The sequence below is a fragment of the Nicotiana attenuata genome, unplaced genomic scaffold (assembly GCF_001879085.1).
Source record: "Nicotiana attenuata strain UT unplaced genomic scaffold, NIATTr2, whole genome shotgun sequence".
Classification (NCBI taxonomy): domain Eukaryota; kingdom Viridiplantae; phylum Streptophyta; class Magnoliopsida; order Solanales; family Solanaceae; genus Nicotiana; species Nicotiana attenuata.
The window spans coordinates 175,885-199,281 of record NW_017671077.1 but is presented as its reverse complement, the minus strand read 5'-3'; the positions used below and the strand labels follow the sequence as shown (position 1 = coordinate 199,281).

Here is a 23,397-nt window from a genome sequence, read left to right as displayed (position 1 = left end):
TAGTGGGGGAGCACGGACGAGGGGGAGAAAAGGACGTGTAGGGAGTGCTATAAGAAAGCCAAGGAAAGGGGCAAAATTAGCAGTCACGGCAGCTAAGACTGCAGTTTTTAAGCGATTGTACGAGGATCTTGGGGGCAAATGAGGTGACAGAAAGTTGTACATGTTAGCCAAGATTAGGGAGAAGAAGGCCGGGACCTGGACCAAGTGAGGTGCATCAAAGACAAAGATGGTACGGTATTGGTAGAGGAGGCGTGTATCACTCGTAGATGGCAGAAGTACTTCCATAAACTCTTGAACGAGATAGGGTAGAGGAGCATCGTGTTGGGTGAGTTGGAGAACTCAGGAAGTCGGAGGGTTTTTGGGTTTTGTAGGCATATTAAGAACGAGGAAGTGAAGGGGGCAAGCGGAAGATAAGTAGGGGTAAGGCCATTAGGCTTGACGAGATCCCAGTGGAATTTTGGAAGGAAGTGGGGCGGGCTGGCTTGGAGTGGCTTACTGGTTTGTTTAATGTCATTTTCAGGACTAAGAAGATGCATGAAGATTGGCAGTGGAGTTTGATGATCCTGTTGTATAAAAAGAAAGGTGATATATGGGTATCAAGATGTTGAGTCATACTATTAAAGTTTGGAAGAGGGTGGTGGAGAGGAAGGTGCGGAGAAGTGTAACTATTTTTGAGAACCCATTCGAATTTATGTCGGACGGTCAGCTGCAGAAGCCATTCACCTTGTGAGGAGATTGGTGTTGTAGTATAGGGAGAGGAAGACAGACTTGCATATGGTGTTCAATGACCTAGAGAATCCTATGATAAAGTCTCTAGAGAGGTCCTAAGGAGATGTATGGAGGCTGGGGGGTTTCCCGTAGCATACATTAGGGTGATTAAGGACATGTACGAGGGAGTGAAGACTCGGGTGTAGATCGCGGGATTAGACCTAGATCATTTTCCAGTAGAGACGGGGTTACATTAGAGATCGAGTCTTAGCCCGTTTTTGTTTGACCTAGCGTTGGATGTGCTGACGCGACATATACAAGGGGAGTTCCCATGGTGTATGCTATTTGCTGATGACATAGTTCTGATTAACAAGACGCGAGGCAAAGTTAACGTTAGGTTTGAAGTTTGGAGACAGATGCTGGAGTCTAAAGGTTTTAAGTTGAGTAGGTCGAAAATGGAGTAAGTGCAAATTCAGCGATGGGATGCATGAAACAGAAGTGAAGATTTATACTCAAGTTATCCCCAAAAGAGATAGTTTCAAGTATCTTAGGTTTATTATCCAAGGCAAAGGGAGATTGGCAAGGATGTTACTTATCGTATTAGAGCGGGGTGGATGAAATGGAGGCTCGCTTCGAGGGTTTTGTGTGATAATAATGTGCCACCTAGACTTAAGGGCAAGTTCTATAGAGTGGTGGTTAGACCAACTATGTTATAAAGGGCTAAGTGTTGCCCGTCAAGAAGTCCCATGTCCAGAAGATGAAAGTAGCTGAAATGAGGATGTTGATATGGATGTATGGACATACCAAGAAAGACAAGATTATAAATGAAGTTATTAGGGACAAGGTGGGAATGGCCTCTGTGGAGGAAAAGTTGTGGGAATCGAGGCTGAGATGGTTCGGGCATGTGAAGAGGAAAGACATAGATGCTCCGGTCAGGAGGTAGGAGAGTTTGAGTATGGCGGGTCCGAGGAAGGGTAAGGGTAGGCCAAAAAGTATTGGGGAGAGGTAATTAGGCAGGACATATCATTGCTTCGGCTTACCAAGGATATGACCCACGATAGGTAGGTGTGGAGGTCGAGGAATAAGGTTGAAGGTTGACAGGTAGCAGTGTGTTTCTCCTCGGCTTACCGGTAGTACTAAGAATATTCTTGTATTTTCTTATTCATGGTTCTTTATTACATTGTTGTTACTATTGTTTGTTGCTTGGTTGCTTTATTTTCACTGTTCCTTGAGCCGGGGGTCTATCGGAAACACCCTCTCTATCTTTATAAGATAGGGCTAAGGTTTACGTACACACAAACCTCCTCAGACCCTACTTATAGGATTATACTAGGTTTGTTGTTTTTGTAAAAGAATTATTCTTCGACTATAATTTTTGCATATGCCTTTTAAAAATTTTAAATTATTAATTTTTGTGGCTTGGAGAAATTTTACGTAGTTTTTAAATATGTAAATTTTAATTTGAAAAGTTAAAAATATTTATATATACTATCAAAATTAAGAAGTTCGAACCTCAAAAAATAAAAAGTATCTCATAAATTAAAATAGAATAAATATTATAAATACTTAAGACAATAAGTTTAAAAAATATTGTCACAGAAGATAGTACTAGAATAAGAAACCGTACGATTCTGCTTTCAGGTAAAATATTCCGCGCTACATCTGTGACTTCGGGAAAATGGTGAAGTTGTAGTTCTCATCAGATTCAAGCATGGAGTCAGTTGGGTGTAGTTGAAAACTGGAAGTAACACCTCAAACAACAATGACGGCAACCGTAAATCTATCTCTATCTCCTCTTCTCTCCACTCCCCAACAACCTCAATCAAATCGAAGTACAACAACCGACCTAATCAAATCATGCAAAAACCTTAACGAAATCAAACAGCTGCATGCCCGTTTCACTAAACAAGGGTTCAATCAAGACCCTGGTTTTCTTGGTAAACTCATTGCTAAATGCTCCGAAATAGGCTCATACGATAGCTTAAAATATGCACAAACAGCTTTTGACAATTTCTGTTATAGTGAAGAAGGTTTAAATAATACTTACAAGTTTAATTCTTTAATAAAAGGGTATTCTTTAGCTGGTTTGTTTTCTGATGCTGTGTTGATTTATGCAAGAATGGTTCTTGAAAATGTGGAGCCTGATGGTTACACTTTTCCTTTGGTTTTGAGTGCTTGTGCCAAGGATGGAAGGTTTTTTGAGGGAAGCGAAATTCAGGGTTTGGCTTTAAAATGGGGCTTTGGTGATGATGTGTATGTGTTGAATTCTCTGATACATTTGTATAGTGAATGTGGGGAGGTTGATAAAGCGAGGAAAGTGTTCGATAAAATGCCTGACAGAAATTTGGTGTCTTGGACTTGTTTGATTTGCGGGTACGCGAGGAGGGAGAAGGCTGAAGAGGCGGTTCGTTTGTTTTTTGAGATGGTAGAGGAGGAGGGTATTATGCCGAATTCTGTGACGATGGTTTGTGTGATTTCGGCTTGTGGGAAGTTGGGGGGTTTGGGATTGGCGGAAAGGGTGTGTGGTTATATTGGAAAGGCTGGATTAAAGGTCAATACTGTTATGGTAAATGCTCTTGTAGATATGTATATGAAATGTGGATCCGTGGTTAAGGCGAAAAGGCTTTTTGAGGAATGTGTTGATCGTAATTTGGTACTTTATAATACGATTTTATCAAACTATGTACGCCATGGGATGGTAACCGAAGCACTTGATGTCTTGGGTGAAATGCTTTCTTGTGGAGGACCTCGTCCGGATAGAGTAACTTTGTTGTCTGCTATATCAGCCTCGACAGAGATGGCTGATGTTTTCTTAGGAAAGCAGTGTCACGCTTATATTTTGAGGAATGGGTTAGAGAATTGGGATTCTATTGGTAATGCCATCATCGATATGTACATGAAGTGTGGGTGTCAAGAATGGGCTTGCAGAGTTTTTCACCGGATGTCAAACAAGACAGTGGTATCATGGAATTCACTAATTGCAGGCTTTCTGAGAAATGGTGATGTGGAGGCAGCTTGCAGAACCTTTAATGAGATGCCGGAGAATGATATTGTGTCATGGAACACCATCATTGGTGGTTTGGTACAACAGAGCATGTTTGAAGATGCAATTCATTTATTTCGTGTGATGCAGAATGAGGGGATTAAAGCAGATAGGGTGACAATGGTCAGTGTTGCATCTGCGTGTGGATACTTAGGTGCTAATGATATTGCTAAGTGGATATATAATTACATTGAGAAATACGAAATTCATCTAGATATGCAGCTAAGTACTGCGCTTATTGACATGTTTGCTAGGTGTGGCGATCCTCCAAGTGCAATGAAACTGTTCAATAAAATGAAGGAGAGGGATGTCTCTGCCTGGACTGCAGCGATAGGGGCTATGGCTATGGAAGGAAATGGTAAGCGGGCAGTCGAACTATTCTATGAGATGCTCCGGGAAGGGGTAGAACCTGACAAAGTTGTGTTTGTGGCTGTACTAACAGCATGTAGCCATGGGGGTTTAGTAGGAGAGGGAATGGAAATCTTCAGGACTATGAAAGAGATCCGTGGAATCTCACCACAGATAGTGCATTATGGGTGCATTGTTGATATGCTTGGTCGCGCTGGTTTATTGAAAGAAGCTATTGATATTATAAAAAATATGCCAATGAAGCCAAATGATGCAGTTTGGGGAGCTTTTCTAGCTGCTTGTAAAATGCATAAAAACGACGGGATGGCAACTTATGCAGCTGACATGATCTCTGAATCATCCCCAGATAAAGCTGGAATCCATGTGCTTCTATCAAATATTTATGCTTCGGGAGGGAAGTGGACTGATGTTGCCAAGGTAAGGATGTCTATGAAGGAAAGAGGGATAAAGAAGAACCCCGGATCAAGCTCAATTGAGGTGAATGGAACCGTTCACGAGTTTACTTCAGGTGATGAATCTCACCCAGAGCAGACCAGTATTTGTCTAATGCTAGAAGAAATGAAGTGCAGGGTTAGAGAGGCAGGTCATGTCCCTGATCTAACAAATGTTATGATAGATGTTGATGAGCAAGAGAAAGAATTCTTGCTTTATCGACATAGTGAGAAAATAGCCATGGCATTTGGACTTATCTCTACATCTCAGGGACATCCCATTCGGATTGTGAAAAACCTTCGAATGTGCTCTGATTGCCACTCATTTGCAAAACTGGTGTCAAAAGTATATGAACGGCATATTATTGTCAGAGATAACAACCGTTTCCATTTTTTCCAGAGAGGGTTGTGCTCTTGTGGTGATTATTGGTAGCTGCATTGTTGTATATGATTGTATGATAGTACATAGTATTGGTACTTTCTCAAATTTAATTGTGTAACTTCATCAAATGCTGTGATTATAAATTCCATTTATCTGGTCTAATAAATACTTAATTATAAAGCAAATTTAGCTTTGATCCGTTGGCAAAACCTGCGGTCCAATAACCAAGAGGTTCTCTCCCAAAGAAAAAAGGGAATTCTTTGTACTTCTCCAAGAATGTAGATAAGTTATTCCACATATTTACATGCTGTGTTCCATAACAGGGTGAACTCGCACCTTCTCTCAAAAAGCCAGAGAGAGAGAGAGAGAGAGAGAGAGAGAGAGAGAGAGAGAGAGAGAACGANATGAAAATAAAACAGACTCAAACCCTTAAGAAGGTTGTCATGCCATCCATCATCATGAAGAGCCACCCGGTTCACACAAACTCCACCTTTGAAAAGTACCGTGGCATTAAGAAAACCAAAGGCTTATTGATATCAAAAACTTGTAAAATAAGAAGCTACGAACCGAAAAAGAGGCTACTAAATGAAATAAGAAGCTATGCTATTAAGGAAAGTTGCAAAAGAAGTTATGAAGTAAAATGCCGAAATTAACTAAATATGTACAATAGGGGATTTAGACGAATATACATAAGAGGGAATGAATATAAACAATGAAAATGTAACTTTATATACATACCAAAATTGAAAAATAACGAAAATTAAATAAAGTAAATGGTAAATTTATATACATACCAAAAGTGAAAAAATAACACGTAAGGAAAAGTAAGTGTTACATTTACATCCCAGTATCACAAATCAAAATAGGACCACCCCCTCAAATGAAAGGTAGCATGTCCTCAATGCTAAATACCAAAAATAAGATCAAAAAGAGAGGGTTAGAGAGCAAAGACAACTCCCTATGGGTCCTCTGTCTACATGGGGTCCTATGGCTGGGTGCCTGGATCACTTGGCACGGGGTCCTGTGCCAATCCTGCCCAAGAGGTGCAAGGAATAGAGGAGTGAGTCTGTGTGGGGATAGGAACCAGCTGCATGTACTCTTGGTACATTCTCGCTCTTCTGAGAAATGCATCTGCATTGCACACCGCAGCCTGTTAGACCAGTTATATAGATGTAACTCATCGAATAATGGTCAGGGACCTATATGATAGTTAAACCGTGCACCTTTCAATTGACTGCAAACTAGTTTGAATAAAAATTCTTAAATGGATTTCCTGACAAAGGAAAAGATCTCATTGCAGTATCAGTACCATCAATAAACAGATTCTCAACCTGCACATTCACTTTGCAAAGAAACTATTCTATGATCCTCTGTTTTATGGAAGATGTCTCAAAAAACCTCCAAATCTCCAATGTCACAGAATCAATGTGAACTTAACAAAGAACATTTTTTTTATCAGTCGGACTTAACAAGAATATAACAAAATAGAAGCAGACGATCCATATAAATGGTCTTTTTGGGTTAATAATGCTAAGTATGGTGCTTGACGAGATCTTTTCAGTCTAGTTAGAGAGCTGCAGGTGAGCATCAGTAAAAGTGTGAGATATGGAAAAGTTCTAGACTTAGAGAACCCCTAGTTTCGCTAAAAAGACAAATTTACTTAGTATTGAAATGAAATGAGCTCAAAAAGAGAGAGACAAAAGAAAAAGAGCAGAACAGAAATTCATATTACTGACCCCAACAAATATGGAATTGAGGTGTAGTTGATTGATTGACTAATAAGTAACAGAAACGAGATCCATGGATGAGCTTTTCCAGGAACATATGGCTCTTTTGATACTGCTACGCTCTTCTTCACTTTCCTGCACCCATTGGAGGGCAATCCGTTCAGGGGTTTCTTAGGGACCGATTAATTCTGCGTACATTGACTAATGCAGGAAACCTTCCACTGGTGGGAAAAGCAAAGGGCAGAACAAATCTTTCTTTTATATGCTAACTCTTGGCGGACTTTCTCTCTTCCTATGCTCTATTTTTTATCAGTTTCTCTTCCTATCCTCTCATTCCTAGTCAATGTAAAATTCTTCCTGATAAAGAGTTGATCAGCCTGGTAACCTATGGCTAGAACTACCAGTAGATAAAGATTTCAAATTCCGGCTCCCAGACAAAAGGATAGGCTGAACTATCTCATCAGGTCTAGACCACATTTTTCTCCACTCAACCATCAGAACTCCATCAAAACAAGGAACTGAAGGAAAAAAGATATAAACAATACTCCCTTGCAGTAGATAGCCAGATATTTTTTAATAGGTAAGTAGATAGCCAGATGAATTGATTTTATCAAGATAAATACAAGGCGGCACTCACTTATGTAGTATAGTTGTTAAAGCTCCTTCAGCCCAATAGCATTAATGTTGAGTGATCCATTTATTGGACGAGAAAAAGCGGAAAAGGAAAAAAAAGACATCTTGAGTGACTTCATAGCATTTTCTGTTTCTGTTTTAAAAAAAGAATTTTGTTCCAAAGTTTCTTTTGCATGTTTCCATTTTCCAAATTTGCCAAAACTAGTTTAAAAGAGCAGCAAAGCTTTCCATGTCATGCATCCCCATAATAATGTTAATGCTCTACAATTTTAAAGCCCACACAAAATCCAAAATCAGAAAAACAGAAAAGTGAAAATGAGCAGGAAACAGAAAGAATGGTAGAAAAGAATCAATACCCGACTCCTGATCTGCCATTGAAAGCAGAATGAGAAGAGGGAAAAAAAACCGGAGGATCCAGAGAACGACCCCTCGCCCCTCGGCCTTTGGAAAATGCCTTTTTTTTTAAAAAGAAAAGCATACTTTTCGGTAGAAATATGCATTTTTGCTTATTTGCTTTTGTTCCCAAGGGTATGCATGATGAACTTTAGATGACTTATTAGATCGAAAATGCTTGCTTTCCCTAAATATAGCTAAAATCCATATATCAGAATAATATTTGTTTATTTTCAAGTAGCAGCAGAAATTACGTCTTTGTTGGCAGTTATGTTTCTCATTTCTTTACTGGAACATAAGAGTGTGATTGAACTTGATAAAAAAAAAACATAGAGTGTGATTGAAACTCAGATCCAAAATGGTACAGCACCCTCAAGAAACCTGAATCAGTCTTGCTTCCAAGCTGAAGAGTAACAAAAGAGACAACATAAATCAAGTTCGCTGAAATGATTTATCTCTAAAGGATTATCTAGCGATTTGGTTATTGGCATTTTACGCTTGACACTGTTCTTGCCTAAACATTTTAACTTCACATGTTTTCGAAAAAACAGTCAGTATGACCTTTGGCTGGCAAATACCAAGGTTTCATAAATCATGCTTTTTGGATATATTACTTTTGAGCCACTTAGAATTTACAAAACAGATAGTGGACAGTTACAAATACTATTGGATGATTTATCTAAATGTGCATAAAGCTTCATGTCAACAGTGTCATGTGAAGATTCTACATTACGGAAAGACATTTCAGAATACCATGCTAGCACCAAGACTATTAAACAAACTTCCCGACATATATCAGATGAATTTTACAGTTCCCTTCTATGTATTTTGCTTCGTTTCTTTACTTATATTTAAACTGGCCGGTAGATGCATAAGCAATGTATTACAGTATGTGCATAGATTCGCAAGCTTGATGGGAGTAAATTTTGCCCCCAGCTAACTCAAATTCCTATTTTGTCCTTGATTGTCCTAGTCCTCATATTGGAACAGGAGTTGTTATATTTAAACAAGGAGATGAACTTGTCTCTCCTCAAATCAAACTAACATGAAGCACTGTGCCAAAGGGCTAACATATCCTAAAACTTAGCCAAAAACAGAATAATTTCAACCTAAAAAACTTCCCAGCTTAATCAAGAGAAGAAAATAAAATTTTCTGTGTAACAGCGACTAAAATCAATCACTGCTGAGGAATACCATATAACCGCTTGAATAGATGGAAGAACAAAAACTAATATCTATCAAAAAGAAAAAAAGATGAAAAGAGAACTTCTAAATGGAAGTACACCTGACCATGTCTGAATGATGACAAATACCTTCAGAAACAAGTTCTTGACCAATATTGAGATTGTCGCTCATATGCTCGCTTTCACACTTAACCGTGTCTAAATGATCACAAATAGTTTTAGTACCTTCAGAAACAAGTTCTTCAACAACTTGGTCGACAGCAATGTTATTGCTCATCTGCTCGCTTTCTGCTTTATGCTCATCCCCATCAGATGAAGATGATTCATCAGATGAGACATCCACTTGTTCACCAAATGGCATAGCCCTCTTCATGGCTAAAAATGTGCAGACATTTAGAGAAAACAAAAACATTTAACAATCCTGCAAATGGAATCTCTCAGCTGTACTGAATCAAACTAGTTTACAATAGAAAGGGGGGGAGTGAACGAAGAATTCAGAACTGGTTCCACTTGATTCCATCAGCAAAAACTTATCAATCAGTGAATGAGAAATTGGTCGGTAATTCATACAGATTTGAATGATAGCTATCTTTGATTTTCACAGCCGAAAGCTGCAAGTTTCTATAGCCAACAGTTAAGTTCACGCGAAATAGCAGATTCAACAAAGTTCAAGCACCACCAAGACTTCCCTTTTATGTGCATATAACCTTTAATCTATCGTATTCACTAAGAAGTAAGAAGAAGAAAAAACATTAATGCATTGCAAAATACAAGATAAAACTAAGAGTACTATGTACAACACAACAATAACTATACCTCAGTACCAAACAAGTTAAGGTCGGTTATATGAATCCTAACTGGCCATATTTTCCCCCTTAAATTCATCTCAGGCAAGAGTACTAAGTATTACAAACCCACTCTTTTAGTGTATCTCAAGACAAATGAAGGGCAACCCATACAATGATTAGAGATAGATAATTCATGAATTACTTCCATCCCAATTAGTAAAAACTACCAATACCATGTAAAGATTTCATTTTTATTTTTGGAATTTTTCGTTTTTCTCTTAGAACTTTTTTCTTTGCCAACTTTCCTTTATTTTTCTTCTTAAAACTAATGTCGAGAGAATTACAAGGGGAATACTTAAAGGGAACTGAATAAACAATAAATGGTCACAAAATTGGAGCTTTTCAGCATGGGAAAGAAATGTAGAAATCGAAAATTTTAATTTTGTCTTCATGCAAATAGAGCAGACACAGAGCAACTCGCAAAAGAATTAGAAAAAGGGAATGAGGATTTTGTGGGGGAATAAGAATAGAACCTACGACTCAATTTCGCCGGAATAATGATCGGCAATGGATTCGCCGGAGCGGAGCAAGGTGGTAGACCAGGGTGATTTAGTCAGATTCTACACTTGATATTTTACTATAGTGTGGTCAAAGATATCATATAATTGGGGTTGGGTCCGTTTTACTTATTGAAAAAGACAAAATGAGTCTAAATTAGAAAAGTAAAGAATGAAAATTGTTTGAATTAATATTAGTAGAAGGTTGCACATTAAACTTGGAGTAGATATGGACTAATTTGGATTTTGGATACATGCCTATTTGAAGCAAAAAAGTATTGGTGAAATGTTATGTCAAATTTCATTTGTAGTCGGTGGAAACAATTATTTTTCGCTAGCCATGAATTAAGCCATACAATTTATAGCCCCAAACAAATTATAATAGCTAGCCTAAATTTGCTCAAATGCGGTAGATTTCTTGGTCCTTCAGGAAGTGTTCCCTCTAGTCTCATGTTAACGAGAACTAATCTCTTAGAAATTTGTTTAAACAACAGACAATAAGAAACAGATTCATTTATCTGGAAACCTAAGATAAAAGAAATGCTAGTTAATCAGAAAACCAGAAAAACAAAGTTATTCATACAGGACTTGGAAGTTTATAAAGTTCACAAAAAATTCAGGAAGCTTTCCGGTAAAACGATTGTCAAATGCCTATCTGAAGCACGACAAGGAACTACAAGTTAGTACGGCAAAGTTGAACAGTTTTTTCTTGAAATATTATTGGACAATTTTGACTAGCGTTGAGGGCTAGAGATGAAGATCGTAATATCATTCATCACTATGTACAGACTGTCACTATACAAAATGACTGTCACTTATCTGTACAATTTATATACAATAGACTGTCACTATACAAAAATATACTAAATAGACTGTCACTATACAAAATAGGCGAAATACATAAACGGCCCCTTTAAGATGTCCTCAACGGTCACACAAACACCTCAACTGAGCCCATTTTCAGTTGGACACTTCAAGCCTTCAATATAGTAGGTCAATTAAACACCCGACCTCATCAGCGCACCTCCCGTGAAATACACTCTCGAATTCATGTCAAACGAACAAATGAGAAAATGCCATGTGTAATTTTAATTAAAAAATTTGCCACCTATTATAAAACAACAACAACAATAACAACAACAACAACAACAACAAAGGCAATAATAATTTAAAAAAGAAATAAGAACAATAATTATGAAAAAAGCTCATTTAATCACCATCTCTATGAATCACCGTCGGCCCTTCCTCCTTTTCTTCAGCAACTATTTCCTCTTTTTCTCCTTAATCACCATTTTCAATTCCATACCTCCTTCTTTGATTTCCTTTTTTTCAGATTCCTTCCCCCTTATTTTCATTTCAGATTTCCTCCTCATCCTCCTTCAATTTAAATCCCCAACCCTCAATAGCGTTAACCAACCCATTGTGTTTCAAGCACCACCACCATTTTTGCCACCTTGGTAGTGATGTGAGATTGTTTGGGAGCTATTGAAGGTGATTATCAGCTTGGAGAGGTTGAATTTGGTAGAAGTGGATCTGAAATTTTTTTGGTGGACCGTGGTACTGAGCATATTTGGCTTCTAAAATATTCATATTTTCCTTGATTTTAGAAGTAACTGAGCCTATTTTTCATGGACCAATCAACGTGGCGGTCACAGTTGCCGTAAATGAAGAACAAGAGAATAAGATTGATATGATATTACTACTGTTCTAACAAAGTATGATTTTTTAACACAAAAAAGGTGGACTTATCTTCTTTAATATAATAGTCAACTGGATTTGTGTTCTGGTAGTTGGGCTGCCCTTTTACTGGTGGATGGTGAGTTGTTTTCTTGGGTGGTACGGTGGCCGGAGTAACCTTTTAGGATGGCTGGTTGATGGAGCGGTCGAATGGGGGGTGGGGGCAAACTTTAGTTAGTATTTTAGGTCCATTCACGCGCTGAAATTGGATTGAGCAACATACAATATGACATGTTAGCATGAGGTGTTTAGTTGACTTATTTTATTGAAAGCTTGAAGTGTCCAACTGAAAATGGGTTCACTTGAGGTGTTTGCGTGATCGTTGAGGACAATTTAAAGGGGCCGTTATGTATTTCGCCTACGAAATATATACAAAATAGACTATCACTGTACAAAAAATATACAAAATAGACATTTTCGGGCTATTAGATGTAATATGTTTGGGCCGGAGGGACATTTCGTGTCAGTGGGAAAAAACATGGACTATTAAACTCCATCAATAACACTAGGGGTGTCAAATGGGCGGGTTAGGTCAATTTTGGGCGGGTCAAAATGGGTTGAGTCAATAATTGGGCGGGTCAAATGATCCGCCCAAAAGTTACTTGGGCTAAGATGGGTTGCGTCAAGATGGGTTAAAATTCGGGTCATAACCCAACCCGCCCAACTCTTATTAAACTTTAATTAATATGTGTTATTTTCTTATAAATTGTATAATTACTAAATAAGGCTTTTTTTGCTTTTGTTATGGTCATATTTAAAATATTAAACAAAAATGAAATTATTTCTAAGATATTTTGACAAACTTACTCATGGATCAATTTGGGCTAAAAATTAGCCCAACTTTAAATGGGTTGAGATGAGTTGGGTTAAGATAGGCTAAGTTCAATAAATGGGCGGATCAATAAACAATCCAACCTTGGGCGGATTGGGCGGGTCATTTGGGCTTGGGCCAAATTTGACAGCCCTAAATAACACACACCTTCGTATACATACTTTTTTTTTATGAGCAAAGCACGTGGAAATTCTTTTTGATATTGAATAACGGTTAGATCCGAACCCAAGATCTCTGCCTGCTCTGATATCATGTTGAAGTATGTAACCATTTCATCTAATAGTTTAAAGCAAACTTTTATTTTTTACTTAATTATATCTCCAACAAGTAAATTTTGGCCGTAAAATTATTTTTGCTAAACTTTTACAAACAGGTCAAAACTTAAACGGTAAGATCGTCGCACTGACTAGTTATTTATTATTTTTTTAATTAAAAAATAACCATTGTTATGATATCTTAACGGGGATATTCATAAATTTTTAGTACTCCTATGATATTTTAACTGTTAAAACTCCAAGAGCAGTGGCTATTTGTGAAATATTTCCCGCTAAAATCTTGACATTGGCCCAAGCCCATAGCTCTTCTGACGGCCCAGCCATAAACAACAATATCATGGTATAGCCAGTTTTCACACTGGTCAATGAAAAATAGCCAGCGTTTATCAAGTCGATGAAAAATAGCCACTATTTTGCTGTAACAGGGACCGGTCCAGTATAATATACGGGAGTTCTGGTGCATTTGTGTACGAACTCCGGCATATTATGCTGGACTGGTATACTTTGCTAACTCCTGTAAAATTTGCGGGAGACTGGAGCACCAGTGCTCCAAACTCCAGTATATTATACTGGACAATTATACTTGCTGGAACTCCCATAAAATTTACGGGAGTTCCAGCATAATTATGCTTGAACTCCCGTAAAATTTGTGGGAGTTCCAGCATAGTTATCCTGGAACTCCCGTAAAATTTACGGGAGTTCAAGCATACTTATGCTGGAACTCCCGTAAAATTTGCTGGCGTATTTTCCGGAATTTTAAACAGTATTTTCGCTCAGATTTAAAGTGGCTAAATTTCGATGACTTTTGAAACTTGGCTATTTTCAACTACCAGTAATAAATCTGGCTATTTTTGAATTTCTCCCTAAAAACATACCCAAATCCAAACCCGTTTTCCGCCTGAAAGTCACTGAAGCCGCCAACTTCTTCTCTCTTTCTGCAGCAAACTCCTCAGTTGTAAATCAAATTGTATGTTTTTCACATACTTTCACTTGTTTCTGTCTATTATTTTTTCTCTGATTTTAATCAAATGGTAAATTACGAATATTAGTGAAAATGGACTGTGTTTGTGCCTATATCTTTAGTGGAAGCATTCGGTACTGAAATCAGTGAACTGGGTATGCTGAGTCTTGATACTACTATTATTGTTCTCTTTTTTGGTGATTAAAAGCTAAACTTGAACTTGTTTTGCTGGGTTGCTCTAATGAATTATACTTGGTAGGGCATAAAATTGAATTAGCTATTTGGGAGCACTTAGGGTTGTTTGGTTGACTGGTTTGTTCTAAATGCAGGGATTGTTATGCCGCGAATAATAATGATATAGGAATTGTTTAGACGATAGTTTTACTAATTATTATACGTGTACAAATTTTAATTAAAATAAAAATCTTCAAACTAAATATTACTACTGTTATGGTTTTTATTTTCATTATAGGGGAATTTTTGTAGGAGTATCTATTAAGTAAAACTAAAACAAGATGTCTTAAGGGTATTATTAATTCATGTATTGTTATTTCACATTGGGTCAATCCCAGAAAAATAAGTAGTATTGTGGAACAAAATTAGTAACCAACGGCTACAAAAAGCTCAGAGTTTTATGTGATACTATTAGGTTTCTTTATGTGGGAAGCCAAATGATCTTTCATTGGGTATCTTAAAGATGCTTCAGTGCTGATACTTCCTTTATCATTGTCAGGTAAGTTGAAATGATATCAAACTTGAAGCATTTCCCCTACTTCTGGTGTTTGAGAGCTCGAAGGCGTCTGAATGTGTGGAGAAGTTCTGTTTACTATGTTTCTGATTATTTGTTGTGCAATAGATATTGTACTGTGACAGAGACAGTTAATACTAATCAGCTGCCAAAGGTGACCGAGTCACCAGAACTTCCAGATTGGGTTAAAATTGTAAAGAAAGAGGAAACAGTGGTTGACTTTGGAGATGATGACTTCTTACTTCCCTCATTCTCAGAATGGGTAAAAAATGAGAAGCTTCGTGCAAGGGAAGTTGATGTGAGAGGTTTGGCAAGCGATATTGCAGACAACGATGTTGATAAGATCAGCAAATTATTAAGGTTTCATTTCAAATCACCCGATGCTGTTGTAGATGCGTTGAATAACTGCACATTTGATGTTTCAGAGTGTTTGGTTGAGCAAATTTTGAAGAGGTTCAGTTGTGAGTGGATACCTTCTTACGGGTTCTTTAAATGGGCAAAACTGCAAAAGGGTGTCACACTTTCCTCTGATTTGTATGATCTAATGGTTGACAACTTGGGAAAATCAAAGAAGTTTGATCTTATGAGGGAATTGATGGACGAAATGAGTCACTTGCAAGGGTATGTTTCATTGAATACTATGATTAAAATCATGAGAAGGCTTGCCAAGGCTGGTAAATATGAGGATGCAATAGAGGCATTTACAAGAATGAAGGAATTTGGCGTACAGAAGGATACAAGTGGTATGAATGCATTAATCGATGCATCGGTGAAGGGAGGAAGTGTGGAGCATGCTCATAAAGTTTACCTAGATTTGAAGGATCATATAGCTCCAACGGTCCAAACATATAATATCTTAGTGCATGGTTGGTGCAAAGCTAGAAACATTGACAAAGCAAATGAAACTGTTAAAGATATGGAGGAGCGTGGTTTTAGCCCTGATGTGGTTACATATACTTGCTTCATTGAAGCCTATTGTCGTGAAAAAGACTTTCGCAAAGTTGATGCTATTTTCAAAGAGATGCAAATGAAGGAGTGCTCACCAACTGTGGTGACGTATACCATAAACATGAAAGCACTAGGGCAGGCAAAGGAAGTGGACAAAGCCTTGGATGTATATGAGAAGATGAAACAAAATGGTTGTGTTCCTGATAATTCGTTTTACAGCAGCTTGATCCACTTGTTAGGAGCAACTGGGAGACTGAAGGATTGTTATGATATATTTGAAGATATGCCAAAGCAAGGAGTTTCACCTGATACGTTCACATATAACACCATGATTACAATTGCTGTAAAGAACTCTAACGAGGAGGATGCTTTAAAATTTCTCCAGAAAATGGAGGAGAGTCAATGCAAGCCTGATATTTGTACTTACGCGCCATTATTTAAAATGTGCTGCAGAATGAGAAGAATGAAGGTGCTATCCTTTCTATTGAATCACATGTTCAAAAATGACGTGAGCATGGATCTTGGAACGTATGCTCTTCTGGTTCGCGGTCTTTGTAGGAACAGGAATCCTGAGCGTGCTTGTGCTGTTTTTGAGCTAGCAGTGCTTCGAGGATTCCTCCCTACGGATACCATGTATGATAATCTCGTCAAAGAACTTGAGGAAAGGGGTTTAAAGGAAGAAAAGAAACGTATCGAAGAACTGATGTTACAAGCTAAACAGCAAGAATCAGGCACTTCATCTGAGAGACATTTAAAGATTGAAGAATGAATCTTTTCTTGTTTATAAGGGAAATGTTGTACACTTCTTTTTCGTGATATTAGTTGCAACTATTATGGAGCTTGTTCTATCATTCAGAGGCATATTTTAAAGCCCCATAACATCACATTCAGTGAAGTGAAGTCAGATTTGGTCGACAATGCCATGGTTTCTGTAAAGTCACCTTACTAATTAGCTGGTCCCAAATTTATGAGAACTTTCCTTTTCCATTGTAGAGTAATTACATATCAGGCCTCATAATATTTCCTACTGGATTAAGGATTCTTTTCTTGTTTTAGGGGGAGAAATTAAAAAATAGCTAGATTTACAAGTGGTCATTCAAAACTACCAACAGTTTCAAAAGTAATCAAAATTTAGCCACTTTTCATGTAAAGATAAATCTGAACGAAAACAATGTTCAAAATCCGGAAAATACTCCAGCATAATATACTAGAGTTCCAGTATAATATACCGGTCTAACATAATATGCTGGAAGTTCATACACAAGTGCTCCAATCTCCAGTACATTATGCTGGAACTTTCCGCGTGTTGGAGTTCCAGCATAAATGCTGAAAGTTCATACACGTGTGCACCAATCTCCAGTATATTATGCTGGAACTTTCCGTGTTTCAGCAAAACAATGGCTATTTTTCAATGACTCTGCAAACGCTGGTTATTTCAATGACCAGTCCGAAAGCTGGCTAGCCCGTGCTATTTTTACTGTTTTAGGACATAACCAGCAGTTTCTCCTTTATTTGCTCTTCATAATTTCATATCATTAAGGTGTTAAGATTCCTTTGCTTGAAAGAAAATTGGACAAAATGGAAAGACGTATCTTATTGTATTCAAATGAAAAGAAATACAGAGTACTGTTGAGTATGTGTTGGAACATATCTTTGAGCATAATGTACAGTTAACGCATCCAATTTGCTGGACCTAAAAAGGAGAAGTACACAATTACTACCAATGCATTCACGGGAAACCAGCCAAACTTCTTGACTAGAACCATTGTTAAACATGGAACAAGTGTTTTTGATTCAGAAGCTTCCACACTTGGAAAGTAACACTAAGAGTTAATATGCTGTCTCGCTTCCCGGGAGAACAGTGAATTCAATCTACTATGTTGAGTTAATCTCTTTGTCCTTGGCCTTTGCCATCCTAGTCTTTCCAAAAACTCCTCTATCAACCTGAAAATGAACGATTAAAGGGCATCAGAATATCAGAGTGAGGACACTATTGAAACAGAAAAAGACTTTTAGTTATACTCACATGCTGCAAATAGCCTTCTGTGAGGACGCCAGCTCTCGATCTGGAAAGCTCTCCTCCAAGCGATAACTCAACCAAACATACAGATCCAAAACCTTCAATTGAATTTGATAAGAAATAGATAATCAGTATAATCTATTTGAAATTCTACCCAGTGAAAACCTACATAAATTCATCATCAAATAACAATAAACACATTTAGCAACCATCTTGAAATGCAGTGGACATCAGTTTTCATAAGTGTATGATATGCTTATGCTTCTTTCTAAAAATCAAAGAGCAAGGAAACTTAAAATCAGTTTGTGTTGGTCAAAAATTTCGTCGCCAAGTAACATCAGTTACAGCAGTCTAGACACATACATCAGAAAACAAGTTTGCACCAAGTTAATATCTATGTTAAAGCAGTGACAGGAGGCAAGTGATTTTCAAATAAACAAGAAAACAGTTACACCCTCAACTTTTTTCAAGCATTATGACTTTGTTTTCATGTTTGATAGCATAGAGCAGGAAATGGTGCATATGAAACCAAAAAACCGGGTCAATCTCCCTCTAACGCAAGTGATAAGGAGCTTGTGTACATGAAATTCTCAAGGAGTCAGAGAAATAAAATGAAAATTTAACATACTTCAACTGAATTTACATAATCGGAATTTCATAAAAATTTGTGACTGACAATAACTATGCACAAAAACTGGAAAACTTTCATAGAATGGAAGAAGCCGAGACGGAGTGACAAGAACTTCTACACTACCCTTGCACAACAGGACTGTCTTAACCTCAATACCCAAAACTACTTCAGGTTGGCTATATGAACCCTCTATATCCATCCACTTTATTGGGGCCTATTTCATACTATTATTGTAACAATTTGTCTTTCAAAACAAATTAGGGATTCTCTAAACTAGTTGAGCAAAATACAACAACAACAACAAGAACAACATACCCAGTAATATCCCACACTGTGGGGGGTCTAGAGAGGGTAATGTGTACGCAGACCTTACCCCTATCTTGTGAGGATAGAGAGGCTGTTTCCAATAAGTGCAATTATTATAATCACTAAGGTAATGACTACCAAAATGCTTTCATAAGCATAAAGCATTCGGAGATCAGTCTAAATACTTGAACTGCTTAACAAGTGTGGACAAAGTGTGAAGTAGCAAAATACGACATGCTAACCTTGTGAATTGATTCAAGCTCCTTAAGTGCAGTATGAGATTTTGGCACCTTAAGCGTCCCAGGAGTAAATATTTCGCGCAGCCGTACCAGGCCATTTTTAGAATAATTTGTTGCAAACTGATGCATCAAAGCAGAGTGATCATGTAAATTCCTCATCCAAAACAATCATCCTTGAAATGCTATAAGGTGAAAAATCATCTTACTTGAGTGAGGCCTTGAGATGAAATGTCATCATCCATGTCAACTGGACTACATACGAGAAATAAAATGCGTCAATGATACTCTTCTGACATCGGATTATTCTCTATCAGGAGCATATGCAAATAACATATATACGTTTAAGAATTTCTTGGGGTGTTTATATATACTCATAATTGTTGTTATAATTTCAAAGCTGATACAGTAACTCTGGCTTCATTTGCTTGCATGCCTAAAATGTTCTCTGTTACTATTGTCAAGCTACAGAAAGCTATAAACATGTCATCACTTCCACTTATCTTCTTTGTAAGAGCCAAAGATGTCACCTTATACAGAAGAGATATTTATCGTGCAAACTGAGGGGTAGTGTATCGATAAGAGCAGCAACTTTCTGTTCCAAGGTACAGTACAATCAATAATCAAAAAGAGCAGAAAGATCAGTAATCCAACAAAACGAATAACTGCAAGGACAGAACACATTCTAGAAAAACAGTCCGCTACTAGATGGAAAGGAAACAAATTGACCAAGAATACCATACCAACATTTCTTCACAATTAGCAATGAAATAGTGCTCCGATAACTTGGCATTGTCCAGAAAATGCTCCTGCAAAGACAAAGGTAGAATCATTCTGAGCACTCAACTTGCAATCCCGCAGAAAGGCAAAATGGTAATAAACCACTCAGTGTTTAACAGTTTCAGTGGCAAAAGCCATTGTACTAGGAACACATCCATTGACATTATTTTTGCCATCCATAATTTTCTAGTAATGGCATTTGGAGAAGACAGAAACACAAACGAGGATAGTTTGTTTGGAAGTTATAGTTAGATGATTACTGTAAAACTAGACTATGAGAATATATGTTGGGGAGAATCTGAGTTGGTAACTTACCAGTATCTCATGTAGGCCATGCTTTGGATGTAGACGAGAATACATGTATAAAAGGTCGAAGTTTGGAAAGAGGCCAGCTCGCTGCATTGTAAATTATTGCTCTTCAGTTACCATGATCTAATCTCTTGATTAGAACATCCCACTAAAATTGGAGCATTTTAAAGAATTTATTTTGTCAGGGAAGCTGCCTCCACCATAAAATGACAAGAAAAGCAAGTATGATATTCCAGCATTTAGGGTGGCACTAATTCAGCAGCAAGTAAATTACTTCAAGTACAGGAGATGGAGAATCCAGCGAAGAATGAAGTAGTGGTAGATCATCTGCGTCCAAGCAAGTTACTTCACCAACAGAAAACTTGGATTTGTACCTGCCTGCTCTCCCTACAAGAAAGTGTAATCATCGAAATAGTGATTTCAGAGATCATTGATACTTGAGATGCTAAATGCGTAAGTGTTGGATGATGCTCAAGAGAGCTCCTGAAAATCATTCTAAGTGTCTATACCATTTAGATTTGAAACTCACTCTATTCGGATTACATAGTAAAGCAGCTAAAACGGCTATCCAAAAAGCCCAAAGTCCAAGACACCAAGGAAGAATTTTTCGAAAACTCTTTCCAAACAGATTTTTCCATCAATAATGGGACGTTACGAATTGAGTAAATCAGAAATTAAGAAAACTTTGATTTGGGTAGTATCTTTTCTCATGACAATAACATTGTTCTGTTCCTATATATTTACACATTAAAAGGAAGGAGGTTAAGATGTGTCTCATCACAACATTAAGCTTTTATTTAACTTATCTCCTATAATTCAAATGTTAAAAGGAAGGAGGTTAACGTGCATCCAATCACAACAATAAGCTTTAGACTTTACGTATAAACAGAGTCACTGCATTGTCAATTAAGCAGAAACACAGTATAGAAAACTACTAAACCATTTCTGACCACCAGCAGTGAAAATTAGAAGTTAAAAGGATGATACTGCATCCCTCCAAAGATGAGTACTCAATCAGATCTGATCCACTATACCAAGTTGTGCTCCAGTAAAATAACATACCTGCTATCTGCTTTATCTCTGGCACAGTTAGGTCCCGCATTTCAACACCATCAAATTTCTTTAATGTTGAAAATATAATTCTAGAAATGTTAAGGTTGAGACCCATCCCAATAGCATCACTCGCTACAAGAACATCAGAGTCACTGCTTGCATCATTGAACAATGTTGCCTGCAATCTTACAGAATATATTTACTAACCAATTTGCCAGCACGATAATAGACATCAAAACAGATTGCAATTTAGGCAAGTCATCACAGATGGGAATGCCATTCAAGCTGTAACATAAACTAGGTCTATCATAGCACACTGAAGGAAAAAAAAAATAAAAAACAAAAAACACTTGTAAGAAGAATAAGTATGGCCAGATGACAGGAAGGCCAGAGTAAAAAGTTGATGATTAAAGAGACTCATCTAGGATGAAAATGTTGATAAAGTGAGTTATATCCTCAGCCTGAACAAAAATGGATTACAACTAACCAAGAAACAAATGCAGGGAACATCAATTGTAGGAATACTTAGCAGATGACTGGACACGAACCAATCTTAACTCCAATGTAAACAAAAAGAAAAGATCAGAATTAAACCTGTCTAGTTCGAGTCTCTGGTGGCAATGAACCATAAACAACAGAGCAAAGATGCTTTCCCCCCGTTTCAATTAGTTTCTGTTAACATCAAGAGCAATAGTATGAATCAGGATAAACAGAAATTTAAAATCTAAATATCAGTTATATATCCTTTGAGCATAACTGGACAAGAAGTTCAATGGCTATTACAAAATCTAAACTTTGATCAGCGGGATTATCCGACGCAGAACTAGATTTTAACTCATAGCGGAACTTCATCAACTGAATGCTAGTTGATTTCAACTTGCAATCAGGGCATACATTCTACATACCAATTCACTGCATGCCCCACCCAGTTGTGCTGTGATTATGACATGCCAAGCCAGTTACTCCAGTAATTTAAATTCACTTGATCTCAACTTCTCCTAACAGTTTAATCCTGCTATCTACCAATTTGCAAAAAAGCAGCATCAGATTACAACTAATGTCACCTGATTTCAACTACTTCTATCAGTATATACATGCTATACAACAAGTTACCCCCTAAAGGTAATTTTCTCTAATTTGCATCACTCTTTATTTCTTTCTTTTTGTCCTACTGTACCAGGGTGTGGCTGTGACATTAGTGTGTAAAGTTGTTCCTCACCTTCATCCTGTATATCTCCGTACGCGAGAAGGTGACTACGCAGTCACCAGTCCTTATATTGGAGAAAGATCCTAAAGGAACCTTTAATGGGACAAGAGGTGAGAGCCTCTCATAGTATTGAACCTGGCAGCAAAGGGAAGCAAGGAAGTCACATTATTTATAGAAGGCACAAAAAATAAATGAACAAAAAGTTACTAGCATAAATAAACTATGAAGCAATTACAAAGCAGCTTGAAGTAGCATAATTTTTTTAATGACAAACTTGGAGTATCATAAAAATTGATAGGAGTGTTTGTTGGGTCTTGTGGGGAGAAAGCTTGTTTACAAGGGATGATAACATATTTGTATATAAACAAAACTACACAAAAACTGTGTATTCACCCATATTTACAGTGCGAGTACAGGAAGAATTCCTAGTCCTTTGTCTTTCCTTTGGCACCGAACTAAGTAAGCTACGTCTCATGCAAACAAGCCCGAGCCCATTAGACTTAGGCACTAGACGTACTCATCAAGTTCAATGAGTATCGTATAAGACTATGGAATAAAAGGGGAAATTCATCAGAAATACGGCCTCAGCCTCAACTATGTTGTTCAAGATATGTTAGTCACCTAACTGGTCATATAAATGAGTATCTTCTTTAAAATCGTTAAGGGTTATCCAGCTTTCCTTATCCCTTAGCAGAGTTTGAAGATGGTATCTTCAATTACATTCTAAAAAGAACCAAGGATAAGTGGATAACAGATAATTCTAGACAAAAGAAATGAAATGGCCAGATTGCACATTAGTAATTTTATTTTTCAAATTAAACACCAGAGAAGAAAAACTCAGTACCTTGATGGTGTCTCCAGTCACTTTGAGGATTTCCTGAACAAGAGGAACAGCTGCTGCATCTCCACACAGATGCAACTCATTAGCAGCTAGTCCCAATAATGCACGTGTAAACGAAAAGCCCCTTGACCTACACCCTATCATCTGAAAAAAGAATATGTCATACACAGTAAAATATCCAAGGACAGAAGAAAAGAGTAACAAAGAGAACTGGATCGCTAGGTAATCCTTTAATAGGCATTAGCAACGGAAACACATTTGGTTCAGAAGACTGATACCAAAGAGTTACTCTATCTTC

The 23,397-nt window shown here is 37.4% G+C and overlaps 4 protein-coding genes across 5 annotated transcripts in view; 2 read left to right on the top strand and 2 right to left on the bottom strand.

Annotated features, from left to right (window-relative positions):
• Window positions 1-2,324: 2,324 nt before the first annotated feature.
• On the top strand, window positions 2,325-5,101 carry LOC109205748 (pentatricopeptide repeat-containing protein At3g22690). Its single transcript, XM_019368493.1, has one exon. It carries the CDS (start codon window positions 2,471-2,473, stop codon window positions 4,982-4,984), a length of 2,514 nt encoding a protein of 837 aa, XP_019224038.1. The 5' UTR covers window positions 2,325-2,470; the 3' UTR covers window positions 4,985-5,101.
• Window positions 5,102-5,918: 817 nt separating this feature from the next.
• LOC109205737 (protein RDM1-like) lies at window positions 5,919-10,417 on the bottom strand. Its single transcript, XM_019368479.1, has 3 exons — window positions 10,192-10,417; window positions 9,096-9,245; window positions 5,919-6,064 (listed from the first exon to the last, which is right to left on the bottom strand). Exons 2-3 carry the CDS (start codon window positions 9,241-9,243, stop codon window positions 5,919-5,921), a joined length of 294 nt encoding a protein of 97 aa, XP_019224024.1. The 5' UTR covers window positions 9,244-9,245; window positions 10,192-10,417.
• A 3,513-nt stretch (window positions 10,418-13,930) lies between these two features.
• On the top strand, window positions 13,931-16,740 carry LOC109205747 (pentatricopeptide repeat-containing protein At3g22670, mitochondrial). Of its 2 annotated transcripts, none has more exons than XM_019368490.1 (2): window positions 13,931-14,026; window positions 14,754-16,740. In XM_019368490.1, exon 2 carries the CDS (start codon window positions 14,764-14,766, stop codon window positions 16,483-16,485), a length of 1,722 nt encoding a protein of 573 aa, XP_019224035.1. In that variant the 5' UTR covers window positions 13,931-14,026; window positions 14,754-14,763; the 3' UTR covers window positions 16,486-16,740. The 2 variants fall into 2 exon arrangements, with proteins under 2 accessions (XP_019224035.1, XP_019224037.1); XM_019368492.1 differs by lacking the exon at window positions 13,931-14,026 and adding an exon at window positions 14,037-14,175.
• Window positions 16,741-17,285: 545 nt separating this feature from the next.
• Window positions 17,286-23,397, bottom strand: part of LOC109205746 (ATP-dependent RNA helicase SUV3, mitochondrial) — an 11,253-nt gene continuing 5,141 nt past the window's right edge. Inside the window, exons 5-16 of the mRNA XM_019368489.1 lie at window positions 23,103-23,243; window positions 22,271-22,393; window positions 21,646-21,723; window positions 21,061-21,229; window positions 20,273-20,385; window positions 20,005-20,085; window positions 19,653-19,718; window positions 19,440-19,504; window positions 19,119-19,164; window positions 18,916-19,032; window positions 17,743-17,834; window positions 17,286-17,660 (exon numbers count right to left, since the gene is read on the bottom strand). Coding sequence (XP_019224034.1) covers window positions 17,540-17,660; window positions 17,743-17,834; window positions 18,916-19,032; window positions 19,119-19,164; window positions 19,440-19,504; window positions 19,653-19,718; window positions 20,005-20,085; window positions 20,273-20,385; window positions 21,061-21,229; window positions 21,646-21,723; window positions 22,271-22,393; window positions 23,103-23,243 — 1,212 coding nt within the window. The 3' untranslated portion in view covers window positions 17,286-17,539. The remainder of the gene's footprint in view (window positions 17,661-17,742; window positions 17,835-18,915; window positions 19,033-19,118; window positions 19,165-19,439; window positions 19,505-19,652; window positions 19,719-20,004; window positions 20,086-20,272; window positions 20,386-21,060; window positions 21,230-21,645; window positions 21,724-22,270; window positions 22,394-23,102; window positions 23,244-23,397) is intronic.

Bases quoted from the DNA above. Each gene is read 5' to 3' on its own strand.
- LOC109205747 (XM_019368490.1), top strand. From the start codon at position 14,764: ATGATATCAAACTTGAAGCATTTCCCCTACTTCTGGTGTTTGAGAGCT.
- LOC109205737 (XM_019368479.1), bottom strand. From the start codon at position 9,243: ATGAAGAGGGCTATGCCATTTGGTGAACAAGTGGATGTCTCATCTGAT. The intron at 6,065-9,095 runs GTACTAAAACTA...TGTGCAATGCAG, and splicing joins TGAAGAACTTGTTTCTGAAG to ATGCATTTCTCAGAAGAGCG.
- LOC109205748 (XM_019368493.1), top strand. From the start codon at position 2,471: ATGACGGCAACCGTAAATCTATCTCTATCTCCTCTTCTCTCCACTCCC.